The 16,288-nt window shown below is 44.1% G+C and overlaps 1 protein-coding gene across 1 annotated transcript in view; it reads left to right on the top strand.

Annotated features, from left to right (window-relative positions):
* Positions 1 to 14,065, top strand: part of Sorl1 (sortilin related receptor 1) — a 163,470-nt gene extending 149,405 nt beyond the window's left edge. Inside the window, exons 43-48 of the mRNA XM_031345625.1 lie at positions 909 to 1,073; positions 2,759 to 2,933; positions 4,035 to 4,141; positions 6,391 to 6,583; positions 8,736 to 8,948; positions 10,057 to 14,065. Coding sequence (XP_031201485.1) covers positions 909 to 1,073; positions 2,759 to 2,933; positions 4,035 to 4,141; positions 6,391 to 6,583; positions 8,736 to 8,948; positions 10,057 to 10,124 — 921 coding nt within the window. The 3' untranslated portion in view covers positions 10,125 to 14,065. The remainder of the gene's footprint in view (positions 1 to 908; positions 1,074 to 2,758; positions 2,934 to 4,034; positions 4,142 to 6,390; positions 6,584 to 8,735; positions 8,949 to 10,056) is intronic.
* The last annotated feature ends 2,223 nt before the right edge of the window (positions 14,066 to 16,288 follow it).

Here is a 16,288-nt window from a genome sequence, read left to right as displayed (position 1 = left end):
AGGAGCTGATGCAGGGGAAGGAGCTGATGGAGAGGCAGGAGCTGATGCAGGGGAAGGAGCTGATGCAGAGGCAGGAGCTGATGCAGAGGCAGGAGCTGATGCAGGGGCAGGAGCTGATGCAGGGGCAGGAGCTGATGCAGGGGCAGGGGCAGGAGCTGATGCAGGGGCAGGAGCTGATGTAGTGGCAGGAGCTGATGCAGGGGCAGAAGCTGATGCAGGGGCAGGAGCTGATGCAGGGGCAGGAGCTGATGCAGGGGCAGGAGCTGATGCTTTCTTTCTTATAGAACCCAGGACCACCTGCCCAGGGTGGTACTGCCAACAGTGGGCTGGTCACATCTATTGTCAATCAAGAAAATGCCCCCAGAGACTTTCCCACAGGCTAAGTGATGGAGAGAACTTCTCACCTGATGTTCCCTCTTTCCAGATGACTCTAACATGTGCAAAGTTAAGGAAACACATGAAGCTAGCGGGCTGGCCAGTATTACTTATGAGTACAAAAGATCTAATATAACTTAAATCTTTCAAGAAAAAAATTGGTAAAATAAATTACAGCTTAATCCATGGAATAGAATATAGATCAACTGTCCAAAAGAAGGTAGTGATGGATGTACCCATATGGGAAAAAATCCAAATCCATATTATTAATTTTTAGGAGGGAAAGCATAATTGTGTACAAAAGATTTTTACAGATAGGCTGCACACACACACATATCCCTGTGTATGTGTGTATGTGCGTGCGTGCTTACATATATGTCTAGGGCATTTCTGGTCAGGGAACTATTTTATATTATTTTGTGCTAATCAAATTTTAATTGTGATCCTGTGTCATTAGCTTATTGAAAAGCAGTTTAACACAGGTTGTATGAGCCTGTGTGTTATTGTTTTTCCTGTGTGTGCTTGGGCCCTAGGTCCGGGTGTTGATCCCTTACCAAGGGCCATCTTCTGACTACGTTGTAGTAAAGATGATCCCAGACAGCAGACTTCCACCTCGGCACCTGCACGCGGTCCAAATAGGCAAAACCTCCGCAGTCATCAAGTGGGAATCACCCTATGACTCTCCTGACCAGGACTTGGTGAGTCGGCAAGGCGTGCGTGCGTGCGTGCATGCGTGCCTGCGTGCGTGAGGGCTGCTGCGCCTATTTTTGGTTTGCTTTGGGAGAGGGGAATGTGGTGGAAAGTGTCTGGCACTGTAACAGGTAACACAGGCCTTGCCCCTATGTCTGTGTGGTCAATGACAGACCTTCACAGGGACCCCTTCTGAGTTGGCCCTCCTCCATCATTTCCTGCCACCATATTTCTTGATCCTTTCTCACCTACCCACATCTCCTTCATTAATCAGAGCTCAGTGCATGAAGACCTTCAGGCCAAATCCAGCCTATGGATGATTTTTTTTTAATTAATATTTAATTGGAACTAGGGCACACCCATCTGCTTACTTAAGACCTGTGTCTGGTTTTGTGCCACTAGCAATAGGATTATTTGTGGTTGAGGTCCTAAGCCCTTCAATGCCTAAAATACCCACCATCTAGATTTTTCCAGAGAGTTTGCTATCCCTTGCTAAAAATAAAAGTTCAAGGCACCAATCCTAGAAATACCTCCACTGTTCCTTATTCTGGACTGCTGTAACTTCTGTCCCTTGCCCACTACATCCAGACAGTGTCTTGGCTGCTGAGTCTCATATCCTTCCTAGTGGCCAAGTACCTGGGCATCCTATGTGTGCCCTTCTCTCTGTACTCTCTGTATGAGAAGTGGCTTGGGAGAGAGCAGGTGGGGCTCTTTGTGCTTTAGATCTGGGGTTGAACATCTCATTCATGGCTTTCCCTCTGACAGTGTCCAGAAGCTGTTGACGGGATGAAGAGACAGAAGCCGAGCTTCTAAAGCCACAATAAATGTGGCTTTCCTTAAAGTATTTCACTTTCCTTCTGGCTTTTCACTCCCTCCTCTTCCTTTTGCACAGTCCTGGTTTCCTGTTTCCTTCTTCTTTCCTTTTTCTTATCTTCCTTTCTCCTTTCTTTATCTTTCCTTTTTTTTCTTTCCATTCCCTTCCCACTTGTCATCTAGCTGATACTTATGCGTGAAGTTCTGAGCATGCATACTTGTTATAAGGTGGACCCTGGCTGTTCCAAAGACTTTCTAAAGGGCATTAAGTTTTTCCCAAAGGCATTACAACTTTGAGGTTCAGAATAGTCTGTCCTGTACCTGAGTTCCATATCTGTTTATTCAGCTAGCTATATGTTGGGAGAATATGAAAAAGAGTTGTATCTGTAGGGAGCACACACAGACATTGTCTCTTGTTATTATTCCTTCAGTGAGGATAGGTTAACTGTCCCATGACTGTGGCAGTTTGAATAAGAATGCCCCCCCCCAGGCTCATATATTTGAGTATTCAGTCACCAAGGAATATAACTGTTTGAAAGGATTAGAAGGTTTAGAAGGTGTGGCCTTGTTGGAAGAAGTGTGTCACTACAGGTGAGCCTTGAGGTTTCAGGAGGTTCGGGAATCAGGAAGTAAAGCTCTCAGCTAGTGCTTCAGTACTGTTTGTACAGCCATGCTTCCTACCATGGTGATCATGGTCTAACCTCTGAAACTGTAAATGCTTTCTTTTATAAGAGTGGCCTTGGCCATGATGTCTCTCCACAGCAATGACTAAAACAATGGTATTTGCATTGTGTAAAGTATTATTAGTAATCAGTAGCTGGTCAAAGTAAAGGGCTTCAAAGTAAAGTAGTAACTTAGAACCTCCCTCCGTCTGTCTTAGCTCTACGCCATTGCAGTGAAAGATCTGATCAGAAAAACAGACAGGAGCTACAAAGTCAGATCCCGCAACAGTACTGTGGAGTACAGCCTTAGCAAGCTGGAACCTGGAGGGAAATACCATATCATTGTCCAGCTGGGAAACATGAGCAAGGATTCCAGCATAAAAATCACCACAGGTAAGCCTTGCTACACAGTAAGCGACCACATCACTGCAGCCTGGGCATAGAGGAGAGTCATAGCATCTTAAGACACACAAGCACTCTCCTTCTCTGTCCATGCTACAGCAGACCCAGGCAGGGATGTGGGTTTTCCTGGGACTGTGGTAAGGGGACTATGGCTCAATGGGCTGAGAAAGACTCTCTATATAAATATATATAAATACATGTATATAAATATATACATATATTTATATACAATATAACATGACAAATAGATAATATATATTTACAAAAGACTTCAAGAATACAAAAAAATAAGAGAATGCATACATATATCATATATATGTATATATATGAACACAGATATCATATGTTCTCATATGTATATACATATACATGTATATACATGCATATATATATATATACATACACACACATATATATGTATTTATATACATATATATATACACAATTCGAGGATTTAAACTCAGAGTGTCTAGAGTGCTAGGCAAGCACTCTACCAATGAATTACATCCAACCTCTGAGTCTTTTTCACCCTCCCTTGGTATGTCTTACAAGAGACATGTTCAAGAGAGTTAAGAAACGTGACAGCATTTGCCAGCTGACAATCGTCCTCTTATTGATCAAGCAGGTAGGATGGAGGGTAACAAGGCTGTGGGCTAGACAGTCAGTTAGGCTCCTATCCAAGGACTGAGTCATGAACTCAGCTGCCTCCGTAGCAGCAAGCAGTATTAGCTGTTGTCACGGGGGTCCAGACCCAATTAGCCTAGTGATGATGTGGTGGACTGGGACTATCTTCATGTCCCCCTCAGGGCCCTGTGTCCAGACATAACTTCTTCTCCCTCCTTGTTCCTTGCTGCCTTTGCCCACCATCTACTCTTGTCTGGCCTCAATTCCCAGGGACTATAATTTTACATACCATCCAAGTTAAAGGACTAATAACAATGACAACTAGGGCCATACTGAGCAGTATCTGTGTTTTATCTTCATTCTCCAGCCCTTGGAGCTGGGAGTGATTTTTAGCCTTTTTTTAGATGAGGAAACAAAAGTTCTGGTGCATGTCTACTAACGGCAACTTGCTTAATTTTATACTCTCAGTTTCGTTATCAGCACCTGATGCCTTAAAAATCATAACAGAAAATGACCACGTTCTCCTCTTTTGGAAAAGCCTAGCTTTGAAGGAAAAGCAGTTCAATGAAACCAGGGTAAGTGCCTCTTGCTGCCTCAATGACTCTGGACCCCTAGCTACCATAACTCTGCTTTAGAGATGGGTTGATTAACAACAGGCTGGCAGATAGCCTGAAGAAGGAAGGAAAGCGCTGGGCAGTAGTGGCCATGAGAATGCAAGGACTATATACTGATGAGTGAAATGTTTATATTAAGCTCAAGAATGCCTACACTCAACACTTACTAGCCACACCCATGTCCTCAGAAGAAAACAATGAGTGGGGGATTCATGGTGCTTCCTGAAGCTGGACAAGTGCCCCTCCCTTTCTTGACCCTTTGACAGCTAGACTATGGTTCCAGCACCAGGAAACTGAGCCACAATCTCAACCTAGCACCTTGCCACGGTCTCTCCCAAATAATTAGAAGGAGCAAGAAGTACATGAAGATACTTTGTTGGCTTCTGAAAAAATACCTTTATTTTGCTATTGGCAGGCCAGTATTCTGTTCACCATGGGAAGGAAGGAGGAGTGAAATCCAAGTGATTTACCTAGGAGGGTGGACTCATTATTAGTGGAGCTGGCTTGGTCCTCTTGAAAGCAGAGTGTGAAAGCACACACATGGCTATGAGGATCCAGCTACCATCACCTGGAGGAACAGTGAGGGCAATGAGCCCAAGGGTGTAACGCAGTATAGTATGAGAGCCAGGCTCAGGACCTTGGAAGTCCTCACCATCTGTGAGACTTCTCACAGCTCCCGAATCTCTGATATCTATGTGGTAAATTTCCTTAAGAATATCAAATCCACCCAGAAATACTCTAATGTTGAAAAGTGTACTGAACAGTAAGGGTATTCCAGCAGCCATGAGCAGAAAAAGAACAGCCCTAACAAGCTAATGACGAAAACATGGAGCTGCAAGTATCTTTGCCGGAGTAGCCCTCGTGTGGGAGGCAGCTGGGAATGATGCTCTGGGAGTTCAAGTTAGTTCAAAGTTCTGGAAGGCTCTTTGGTAATACTTATCAGAAACACTGAGTTGTTCATATTCCCTGATCTAGTTATTCTAAGATTTTACTCTGAGAAGAGCAATGCATTAAAAATTTGATATAGTCTACTTCATGATAGGAGGAAGAAACATAAATGTCTAACAGGAAGTAGAGGTGGCATGTATACCTTGTATCATTTTCCATTGTTTCATTGTTACGTATTTTACAAACGTTCCACACTGGATTCCCACCAGATGGTAAATACTGACTACTAGCTTGAAAGAAGAGGTGTGGGTGGAGGATGCCTGGCAGGTGTTGGGAAGCCCAGCTTGGCACCCGGTTGCCACTAGGGGAGCCTACCTGGGCAACAGAAGCCCAGCTTTGGGTTGACAGTACAAGTCGGGGTTCCGTTTCTAATGGAGGGTGTAGGCACAGGTATTGTGAGATGACCTCTCTCATCCTGGCTTAGCATTAGAGACGGGTCCATGGAGTAAGAACAGAGACTGACAATGTGGTGGGCTCCAATGGGGACAGAGTACGGCCCTGGAAGGTTTGGAGGGCAGCAGAGAACCTGACCACCAGCCTGTTCCTAGCTGGCATCTGGGGTCTGGCCCATCACTTTCCTAGCACGACAGTCAGGGATTTCCTGAGGCCACGAGGGGAGAGATTATTTCATCCTGCCCTCCTTAGAAGCATTTAAGCAGGTTGAAATGTGTTTTAGAAAGATAATCAGAAAAAATCTTAGTGCTTCTAAGCCCGCAACCTGCTTTAAGTGCTTCGGTGTCTTAAGTGCATCAGGCTGTCTGGCTCTGGGATCAGGCTAGAAAGAGCTAGAAAGCAAGGAGATGAGAAATGAATGACAGCGGTCTTCCAATACTCTGTGGTAGGGAGGTGCCTACCTCCCTTTCTGACTGCATGTCCCTGATCTTGCCTGCACCCTCTGCCACCAGGGGGTGCCACTAGTCAGATCCCTTACTGCGAAGTATCACTGAGATGCCCGTGCTCTTTGAGGCATTAGTATTGCTGGACAAAGCAGCTGCCGCCCGGAATTTTGAGTATGTGATGTTTGAGATGGTTCTCCTATGGTCATACCTTGCACTTCCTCTTATGACGTTGTAATAACAGAGTAAGTCCTGTTTTTTGAATTTAATATCACAATCATCATTGAAAGAACTAGCAAGAAAACTGAAGTATATTAGCATCCATAAAAGCCTGCAGTAAGGTCTCCCCTATAAGCTGGAGCTAGTGACAGAAACCATCAGGTCCCTTATTCAAACCTGAGTGGTCCAGTGTGTGCTTGTTTACAGGGCTACGAGATACACATGTTTGACAGTGCCGTGAACCTCACCGCTTACCTCGGGAATACGACTGACAACTTCTTTAAAGTGTCCAACCTGAAGATGGGTCATAATTACACTTTCACAGTCCAAGCACGATGTCTCTTTGGTAGCCAGATCTGTGGGGAGCCTGCTGTGCTGCTGTATGATGAACTGAGCTCAGGTGAGTCTCCCTGTGGCCGTCCTCCCTGGGTCCTGTTCTGAGGAAGAAGACGCACCTGATGGTTTTTCTGCTAACCTTTCTAAAACGTATTTCAAGTACTGCCTGTGTGCCAGAGAAAGTCACTTAGGCGCCAACTTAGCTGAGTACTGATGTAGTTGATAAATACATCTTGAACCACCCATGGTACTGTGATTACAAGGTAGTCCATTGAGTGGTGTATTAGTTACTTTTTTTCTTGTTACTATGACTAGATATGATACAAGAAGCCAGTTGAGAGTGGAAGGATTTGGCTGGTGGTTTAGGGAGATATAGTCCATCACAGAGAAGAAAGCACAGCAGCTAGAGCCCGAGCCAGCTGCCTAGGGCTCATTAGCATTTAGGAGGCAGAAGTTGACTGTTGGTGCATAGCTCTTTCCTTTTCCTCCTCCGTTACCTCCAAGCCTCAAGCCTATGAGGACAGTGCCACCTACATTAAAGATAGGTCTTTCCCCTCACTTACTTCCTCTGAAAGACCCTCACAGAAACACCCAGAAATATATCGCAGTCTTTGATAGGATGGAGTAAATTCAATCAAGGTGACAAGGAAGACTAGCATCAGGCTACATGAGCAGGAGTTTGGCCTTCAGGATGCTAATAGACCTGTAATTCTCCAGGTCATTAGCTCACCCCATCTTGTACTGTTAGCACTTCCTGAGTAAACTCTCTCAGAGTGGACACTTCCTTCCTCTGCCTCACTCTGGAGAGTCATGGCAGAGTCAAGGCCCTGGGAAGGTCTTACAGAAAACAAACGGCAAGACCCTTGATAATAGACTTTCTCCTAAATAAGCCCTGGTTTTAAGCAAAACCACTTATTAGTCTGTGCAATACTCATTGGAAAAAAACGGTCATGAGGTTCCCCGACAGCTGCTTTTAGGGAGCCAAGCTGATTAGGATCTCAGAGGTCCAGCCACTCCTCCAAGCTCCACCCAGAAAGGATTTCTTTAATTTACCACCTTACCATCTGGGATAAGCTGGAAAATATTAATGTTAATTTCCTGGTTAGAAAAGGAAAGAAATTTAGAGAGCATATATACTGAAATTTAGAGAGCATATATATACTAATTGCTAGATTAAACCCACAAGAAATGGCTGTTCTCTGGTCCATTTTAATGGGCATTCTGTCTGTCTGAATCCCTGCTTTCTCTGTGGAACCTGCCCCCACCCCCCATACCAGGAAACAACTGCAAGGTCTGTAGAGACTATGCCTAAGGAAAGACTGCCTCCTTTGCTAAAACTGATTCCAGACCTCCATTTCCCTGCCCCAAGTTTAGACTAGCCCCAAGATCTGTAATGAGAGATATTTACTCACTTTCAAGACAATGAATGGCCCCTACTACAACAGGTGTGGAGCTGAAGAGTAGGGACTGGCCGTTCTTCAGAGCCCCTTTATGTACCAGATCTATCAGTGAGCCATCTAAAGATTTGTTTAAGACCTTGAGAAGGCAGCATCACTGTCAGATTATAGACAGTTGAGTGTCTTAGGAGTGAGCTTTTAAAAATGTCAGCTGTATATGGAAACATTGTTTCTGTTTTTGTACTTAAAGAGGGGAAAAAAAAACCCATAAAACTTCATGAGCTGTTGAGTCACTGCTGCAGTAAAGGAATCTCGTTTATATCACTTAACGGAGCTTCAGGTAATTGCAATGTAGAGTGACTTTGGTGCCAAGTAGGGGAAATAATTGCAATCTCGTTAATTAGTGGTCTGATTTCACATCCTCTTATGTAAGGCAAGCAAGCGGCCTTAAGTAATAATGCTAATGAAATCAGCGTTGATGCCCCAACAAAGGTCTCCCTTCCAAGAGATTATCTAAATAACCAACAAGGCAGTGATTAGGAGTCTAATGTAATTACTGTATTTGCATGTGCAAGGCCCACGGTCTACAGACTCATGGTAAGTACTTGGGAAACATAAGCCTTCACACATGTGCTGGACCATGTCACACAAGAAAAGCAAGCTGGTTTATTGGAACCCTTCTAAACACTGGGATTTTTTTTTTTTTTCTCCTTTTCTATTTTGGCGGGTGGGCGGGGCATGGAGAAGTTGCCTGGTCCAGCCTTTTCTGGCTGGCCTTCAGGTAGGAGGCTCACTGGCAGGGATTTGTTGCCTCCACAGGTGGAGATAGGGCAGTGGTCCAGGCTGCCAGGTCTACTGACGTTGCAGCTGTGGTGGTTCCTATCCTGTTCCTGATCCTGCTGAGCTTGGGTGTCGGCTTTGCCATCCTCTACACAAAGCACCGCCGCTTACAGAGCAGCTTCACTGCTTTTGCCAACAGCCACTACAGCTCCAGGCTGGGCTCGGCCATCTTCTCTTCTGGGGATGACTTAGGTAAGTAACCGGGGGGAGGGGTGATCCAGGGGCAAAGGAACACCACCAAATGGAGAACACTCAGTACATCCTTTCAGGACAGGGGTCTCTCCAGTGCCCCCACTCTTGGTATCTTTGCCAACACCACATTTTCTGTAGTTGTATAGTCCTGGCCCAAAACGGGAAAAGTGAGAGGGAGTGCTGGGCCCTGGGTTTGAGTGCTCCCCAAATTTCAAAACAACCCTCAAAAATGTCCACCTGACACTGGTCTAATCCTTCTTCTGGAGGGCTTCAGAACAAAAGTAGCACATCTCTGGTCAACTTCTACGTGAAGCCCTTCAGTTAGCCACACCTTTCTCCACGGCTAGTGCAGCCTGTCCGGGCTTCTTACTCTGAGGGGTTATTATGCACAGTAAGGGGAAAGGGAAGCTTTGGATCCCTAGGAGAAATCCTTGCATGCTGCCAGCCCTAAACTGACAGAGTTAAGAGCCAGGTCATGTAATATAGAGGATGTGGGAAAAGCTTCCCCCAAAACCAAGGCACCAGATGTGAGTCTGTGGGTCTACTTCTCCTATAGGCTAGTTGTTGCTGCTCTTTTGTTTATCCAGCAATGTGTTTTATACTCCAGGGATCCTATGAGATCATCTGTATTCCCTTGCCTTCTCTGTTCCCTTTCTTGATAATCAGCAAGCACCAAGAGTACCCTGGATGACTAGGGCGGCTCCTTTGGGTTGGTCTATTACGATGCCATTCAATAGTCACTAAAGGCTAAGACCAAGAGTCTCAAAGGGACAGCCAGGAAGCCTGAGAAGCTGCCCTCAGAATTCTTAAGGCCCCCCAGTCTCCTTTACCTCAGAGCAGTTCAGATTCAAAAATCTGGACAGAGATAACTCAAGTAAGAGAGACCAACCCACCCATTTAGCTGTAGGAGATTAGAGTCACCTTTCTACAGGTTTTACTCGAAATGACTATTAAATTAGTGTGGTCACGCTAGGGATGGGGAGAGGGTGACCTGAACATGGTGCAGGTAAGCCACTCTGGGGTTCAGCAGGCACAGGCAGAGTTGGGGCATGTGGGCCACTTAGAACTCTGCCGGAACTCACCATGGCCTTGACTGTTTTATCTTCAGGAGAGGATGATGAAGATGCTCCCATGATTACTGGATTCTCCGACGATGTCCCCATGGTGATAGCGTGAAGAGCTTTTCTCATTAGAAACCAAATGGTGTAAATATTTTATTTGATAAAGATAGTTGATGGTTTATTTTAAAAGATGCACTTTGAGTTGCAATATGTTATTTTTATATGGGCCAAAACTACAAAAAAAAAAAAAAAAAAAAAAAAAAAAAAAAAAAAGGAAAGGAAGGAATGAATAAACTTTGTAGTATCAACTGTGAACTTGAAACCAGGTTGATTTTAGTAGCCACATTATTTGATTTGACATTGATGTCGTCTTACAGGGCTGTGCTTGCTGGGCATGCTTTTAAGTCTGTGAGATCATTTTGCTTCATTAAGTTGACCATTCTTTTTCATTTTTCTAAGACACAGAAATGTATTTAATAAAACCTTCAAGAGAGAGTGATGGGTGGAGTACATTCTCCTTGAAAACTGCTCAGATTTTACATCTCGTTTGGGTTTAGTTTACATAAGTATGTGGGTGTCTTGTGGGGGAAGGTTCTGTGCTATTGTTTTTGTTAATTTATTGGGACTCTGTATAAAGCCATATTTTAGTGGCTGTCTGAAACCCCATGTGTGAAGGGCTCCTTGCCCAATGGAGTGGAGGTGGGGAGCAGGAGCAGTCTTTTCTTATTTGCTCGTGTGTCAGGGACAGGTCTTTGGCAGAAGAGAATTCTACGGTACTGCTAGATTCCAATTCATCTGCCCTGTAACCTGGGAAGCCCTGCAAGCCATAGGCCCCTGTCTTCTAGGAATCAGTGGGCTTTTACTGTGCATGTCTCTGTACAAAGTGTACCTCTGGAAGCTGCCAAGTGATAACACTGCTTTCTTATACACTGGGATCATTGTCATTTGAAAAAAAAAATTACTGTGGTTGTGGGAGAAAGTTCTAGATCTGTGCCATGATAGTTATGCATTGCAAATGTATGCCGTGTCTCCATTTTAAATTTGAGTTTTCCTTTTGTTTTTACTCACCACCAAAGAATCTCAAATGTAAAATTTTATATCGGGTTTTAACCACTGACTCATCCTCAAAAGTCCATACTGATATATGCAGTCCTTTTGAATTTGGTCTGTGCCTTCTCTGGATCCCTTCCCGTTCCTCCTGCCTCCCTAGCCTGTGCCCCCAGCTCCCCATAGAGAGTTTGTAGGTATCGCCAGGGATGGAGGAGATCTAAACATTTGACTTTTCCGTCAGCAGCTTTGTTCATTTGCTTTCTCTGTGAACTGCCATGGTTGTCTAAACAAGCCCTGCTCCCTGATCCCTTTGTATCACGTCAACGGCCACTTGAAAGTTCTGCGGACTCCCTTGTGGCCTCAACCCATCCTTCAGCCTGACCTGTAGGCACCGATGTCCAACCTGTCGTGACTTGTGCTGTATGAACAACCTCACTGAGGATTTCCTCCCAGCGGAAAAGCGGCAAGCTCTGCGAATATCCCAAAGTTATGCCTCTGAACACATGCTTTGTATATGCAAGTTTTGTGAAACCTGCCTCCTTCCCATGCAATGCATCCTGCCTCACAAGTGCTTAGTTTCTTTTAACTAGAAGTATCATTCTTGGGTGGCAATAGGGTATCAGTTTACCTGAGCCAAGGGTTGTTTGGAAAATAAGAGCCAATTTTTCTTAGAATATATATGTATATTAAATGAGCATTTTGACCTGTAGATAGTGTGCCATGTGGCCATAGCTCCTGGTGTCAAATGCTAGGAATAAGGAGTCTTCTTACAATTTTTTTTCCTCTACTTTCCTCTCACCTCTTTTTCATGATTTTTCCTCCAGACTGGGATTTCCTCAGCTTTATCTTGTCTTGCTTTGAAGTTTTGCTCAATGTTCCTCCCTTCCTACCACTTCCACTTAAATAAAGTCTTTAAGTAGCTGAAGGATTAACAGTCTGGTGGGAGGCAAGCCATTGAATTGAATCACTAGGAAAGTATATTTTCTCCTTTTCTTTTCCTGCCAAGTTTTCAGTGGCATTTGTAGAAGCTGGTGTGAAAGGCTATGAGGCATTATTTTCTATTATTCCTCAGTGCAGCCTTTTCACAGAGCATATGTCTCCAGCAGGCAATGTGAGTTGTTGCCAAGCATCAGAACCAGTCTCCAGGGCCTCCCGATGCTGATCCATAGTACTGTACAGACCCACCACCACCCCTCTCCTTGGAAGATGCACTGTGCTGTTTGAAAACATGTAGCCGTTTAAGGCTAGAGTATTTTATATAAATAGAAGAGCTTAGGTCCTGAAGACCAAGGCAGATAGATGCAGCTATGTGTAAATTGTATATTTTTGTGAACTTCTGAAGCACGCACTCCTGTTCCCCTCTGCTTTGTGGAGGTTTTGATGTATTCCTGTCATCTGCAAGAGTCCAGAGGTTGGACTGACAATAGGAAGTGAAAACAAGCTAAGTGTAGTCTTGGAAAGTTTCCACCTCACAGGGAATGGCAGGTACTTTGTTCCCTGTAGACTGTGTGGAAACTGATTTTTTCTCTTTTCTATATTGAATACCCTTTGAGATTTGTGAGACATGGGTCTATGTGGGTTTAGTGACAGAGTAGAGTTCTTCCAAGGACTCTTGGAGAGGGGCCACATCTGAGGAGACAGGTGAGAAATTTCCGTCACTGCTTGATGCCTGGCAAGCTGGAGATCTCAGCCTGCTGCCAGGCAACTGGCTAGCACTCTGACTTTGGGGGGGAGTGACTGTTGAGGCTCTGCCTCTGATTGAATCACTATGTATAACTACAAGCTGGCTGGGAACACTCCTTTGTTCTCTCCTATCCAGATGGCCTGCTAGATTGAATGATACTCTCCAACATATACAATAGGCCCTTTAGAAGGCAGTAGGTATCTGGAGGTGAGCTAGGAAAGCTATGGTATGTTGAGCCCCCTACAGATAAGCACCCCTGTCTCTTTGATGCACTTTGCCTTCAGATGTCCCTGATGGTCAGCACAACTAGCAAGACCCTAGTCCCCTGGTTCCGAACCCATCTCATATGTTAGTTCTCTGTCCCACAAAGAAGACCATGGTGAGTTCCTGAGAATTCTCTTTTCCTCAGCAGAGAGGTGAAGGGTCCCCTCAGGAGAGACTCAGACATATATCTAAGTTGAATGTCATCCCCATTGCAGCTGTAAGAATTGACTCTAAACTCTGCAGAAGCTTCCCTCTGTCGGGATTGTGTATCTCGACATTCCTGTGATGTTTTTCTTAGCTGGAGTGTGTGCTGCCTTTCAGGTACTACTTTTATGTAATAAAAGCCAGAGCATTAAGTTTATATAGACTACTTTCTATGCAAGACAGAGATACAGATGAGGTTGCAGGAAATGTGCACTGTTGGCTCCATAGACAAGAAGTGAATTGTCAGAATAGCATCACTGAATGGAGCGGAGGGAGGACCAGTTGCATGTGTTTCTGCCCACTCATTTTGAGCAGCCATATTATAAATGTAATCACCAGAGCTGAGTGACAACCCAAGAATGGTACTGGTTTCGTGTGTGATGACTTCAATGGGCTGAGCATGAATGCCAGAGTGGGACATCATTGCCCTCAGCGATTCCATGTCACTCCTCATTTAAAGCCTCTTGTTGAGACTTACTAAACACGATAGGCAAAGTCAGAAGGATCTGCAGCAAAATAAAGGCCTGTTCTGCTCTTACTTAAAGTGAAACACTGTGTACTTGTTTTTCTCCAAAGTAAAATTAGGTTATTTATAACTTCAATTGCCTCAGCTAGGTTTCCAAGTCACTGATTTCTGCTGAAGATTTTACTACGTTGTTGGACAATTTTAAGATAATTTTTTTTTCTTGTCTTGGTGTCAACCTTTTTCACTGAATAGAAATTTAACTGGGTTTAAAAAATAAAAATAAAAATAAAAAAATAAAGACACCGCTATCACCTATTTAAATATCCACTGTGTGTGCCATAAAGTTGTTCTTTGAGTGCAATAAAGATAGCTTAACCCAGTCCCCAAAGCAGCAGCCGATTTGTCTCTTTGAAGAGGGTATTTATGTCATAGAGGAGAGAACATTAAGACCTGGGATAATTTTGTTATTAAGGAACTAGTCTCTGGATGGCGGATCCTTGAAGAACACAGTGTCTTATGCTGACTGATGAGTGGGAAGGGGTGGTGGTGGCTGCTTTGAAGTAAATAGAATTATTCCATAGGGGTGTTGGCTCAAGTGCCATGCTGAGAACTGTGACTGCGTATGGGACAATCTGTTAAGGAGGTGAGTTTTGTCTCTGTGAGAAAGAAGTGCAGCAGGTGCAGGTGAGCCAGGTGCCTGAGAACACAACTTACACACAGTGAGCCTGAGAGGGAAACACTGGATTTATCTCTGAAGGACTACCGAGCAACAAACAACTAACAACTCTGGATCAGGAGATGGTCAGAACAGGTTGTTTTCTAAATTTTTAGCAGTTCTAGCATGTTGCATGTGTATGGACATGAACCCAAAGCAAAAGTCTGAAGTTGTTTCAGTTTCACGGGTGAGAAAAAGAGAGGAAACGGGAACTATGTATTCTGCTTGCTGGGGTCCTTTGGGGTCAAACAACCCTTTTACAGGGGTTGCCTAATACCATCTGTATATTAGTCATTTACATAATGAATCATGAGAGTTGAAAAATGACAGTTATGTAGTAGCATAAAATAATTTTATGGCTGGGCGGCCATTACAACATGAGGAACTGTGTTCAAGAGTCACAGCATTGGTAAAGTTGAGAACCACTGGTTTAGAGGAAAACGGAGAGTGAATGGCTAAGCCAGCTTCAATATTAGGTACTTCTGACACTAGGCCTTAATTCTGTAACTCCATGACAACAGTCATTTCAGCTGTCATTCAGCGACAGAATGAGGGCAATGTTTCAACACATTGTACCAAAAAATCCCAAAGGCTATCCTGCTCTCTTAGTTTGAGACCACAGCAACTCTTATAAAGAAAAACATTTAATTGGGGCTGGCTTAAAGTTTTCACAGGTTTACTCCATTATCATCATGATAGGAAGCATGGCAGTGTGCAGGCAGCCATGGTGCTGGAGGAGACGAGAGTTCTACATCTTAATCGGAAGAAAGCAGGGAGAAACTGTACCACACTTGATGTAGCTTGAGCATATATGAGACCTCAAAGCCCATCTCCACAGTAACACAGTTTCTCCAAACAAGGCCACACCTATTCCAACAAGGCATCACATCCTAGTAGGGTTACTCCCTATAATCCAAGCTTTCAAACACATGAGTCTAGGGGGCCATACCTATACAAAGCACATATGCTATCTGGGTGAATTTACCTGATTATGACCTAAACTTGAGTTTTCAAGCCTTTGTAATGTGCTTCTGTATTCTTTTCTCCTGGCCAAACACACCCTAAGCAACCTCATGAGCCTGGTGTGCAACATCACACCATCTAAGGTCACAGGCCAATGTTATCTTTCCACTGTGGGAAAAGCTGCCCAAGAAGCCACTCATAGACAAGGCATGACTTAGTGGGCAGGCGTGAAGGACAAAGGAAGAAGCAAGAAGCTGAGCTAAATTTGTGATTGCCCAATAAATAGTGAACAAGTTATGGCTCCTATACCAGGAAACGCTCACTCCACTTGGACCCTTAAAGTTGTAGCTCCTTGCAGCCATTTCTATTGGAAAGGTCTTGCCAGTGGGCTCTAAAGCTGATCGGACTGGGATAGTATTAATGGCTGCCACTTTGACTCATCTGCTTTGTTCTTAAACCAGTTCCTCCTTCCCATATGACACTATAGATGGTATTAATGACATCCAGACTGCATCAGAATAGAAAGGCGTGAGAGTCATTTCATGTCTAGATTACCTTGCCTACTATGTATTGATTTCAATGTTTGGCTCTGAGGAGGCACTCTCTGACTCTTAAGAACAAATCTCTATGCACTTGTGCCCTGTTCTGGCTTCATCTATCAGCTGTGGTCATGTGATGCCAGCCCCCATTCCCACTGAACCTACAGCAAATTGAAACCAGGAAGAAATGCTAAGGAAATGCAAGAACCCTGACATTAATAGAAGGGCAAAAAGCCTTAGAATTACAATAGTTTCTTAGATGGGAATTCCGGTCAACACAGCTTATTGGAGCCATTCAGCATGTCTAGACTGTCTAGTCTCACATATTAAGTAGCCTATCTACTTACAGAATAACTACATTTGAGTTAAGATGTAGTTTCATGTGTATGGTGTT

The sequence above is a fragment of the Mastomys coucha genome, unplaced genomic scaffold, assembly GCF_008632895.1.
Source record: "Mastomys coucha isolate ucsf_1 unplaced genomic scaffold, UCSF_Mcou_1 pScaffold23, whole genome shotgun sequence".
In the NCBI taxonomy this organism is placed as follows: Eukaryota; Metazoa; Chordata; class Mammalia; order Rodentia; family Muridae; genus Mastomys; species Mastomys coucha.
Note: the sequence above shows the minus strand (reverse complement) of the source record. Positions and strands in the feature narration are given on the sequence as shown.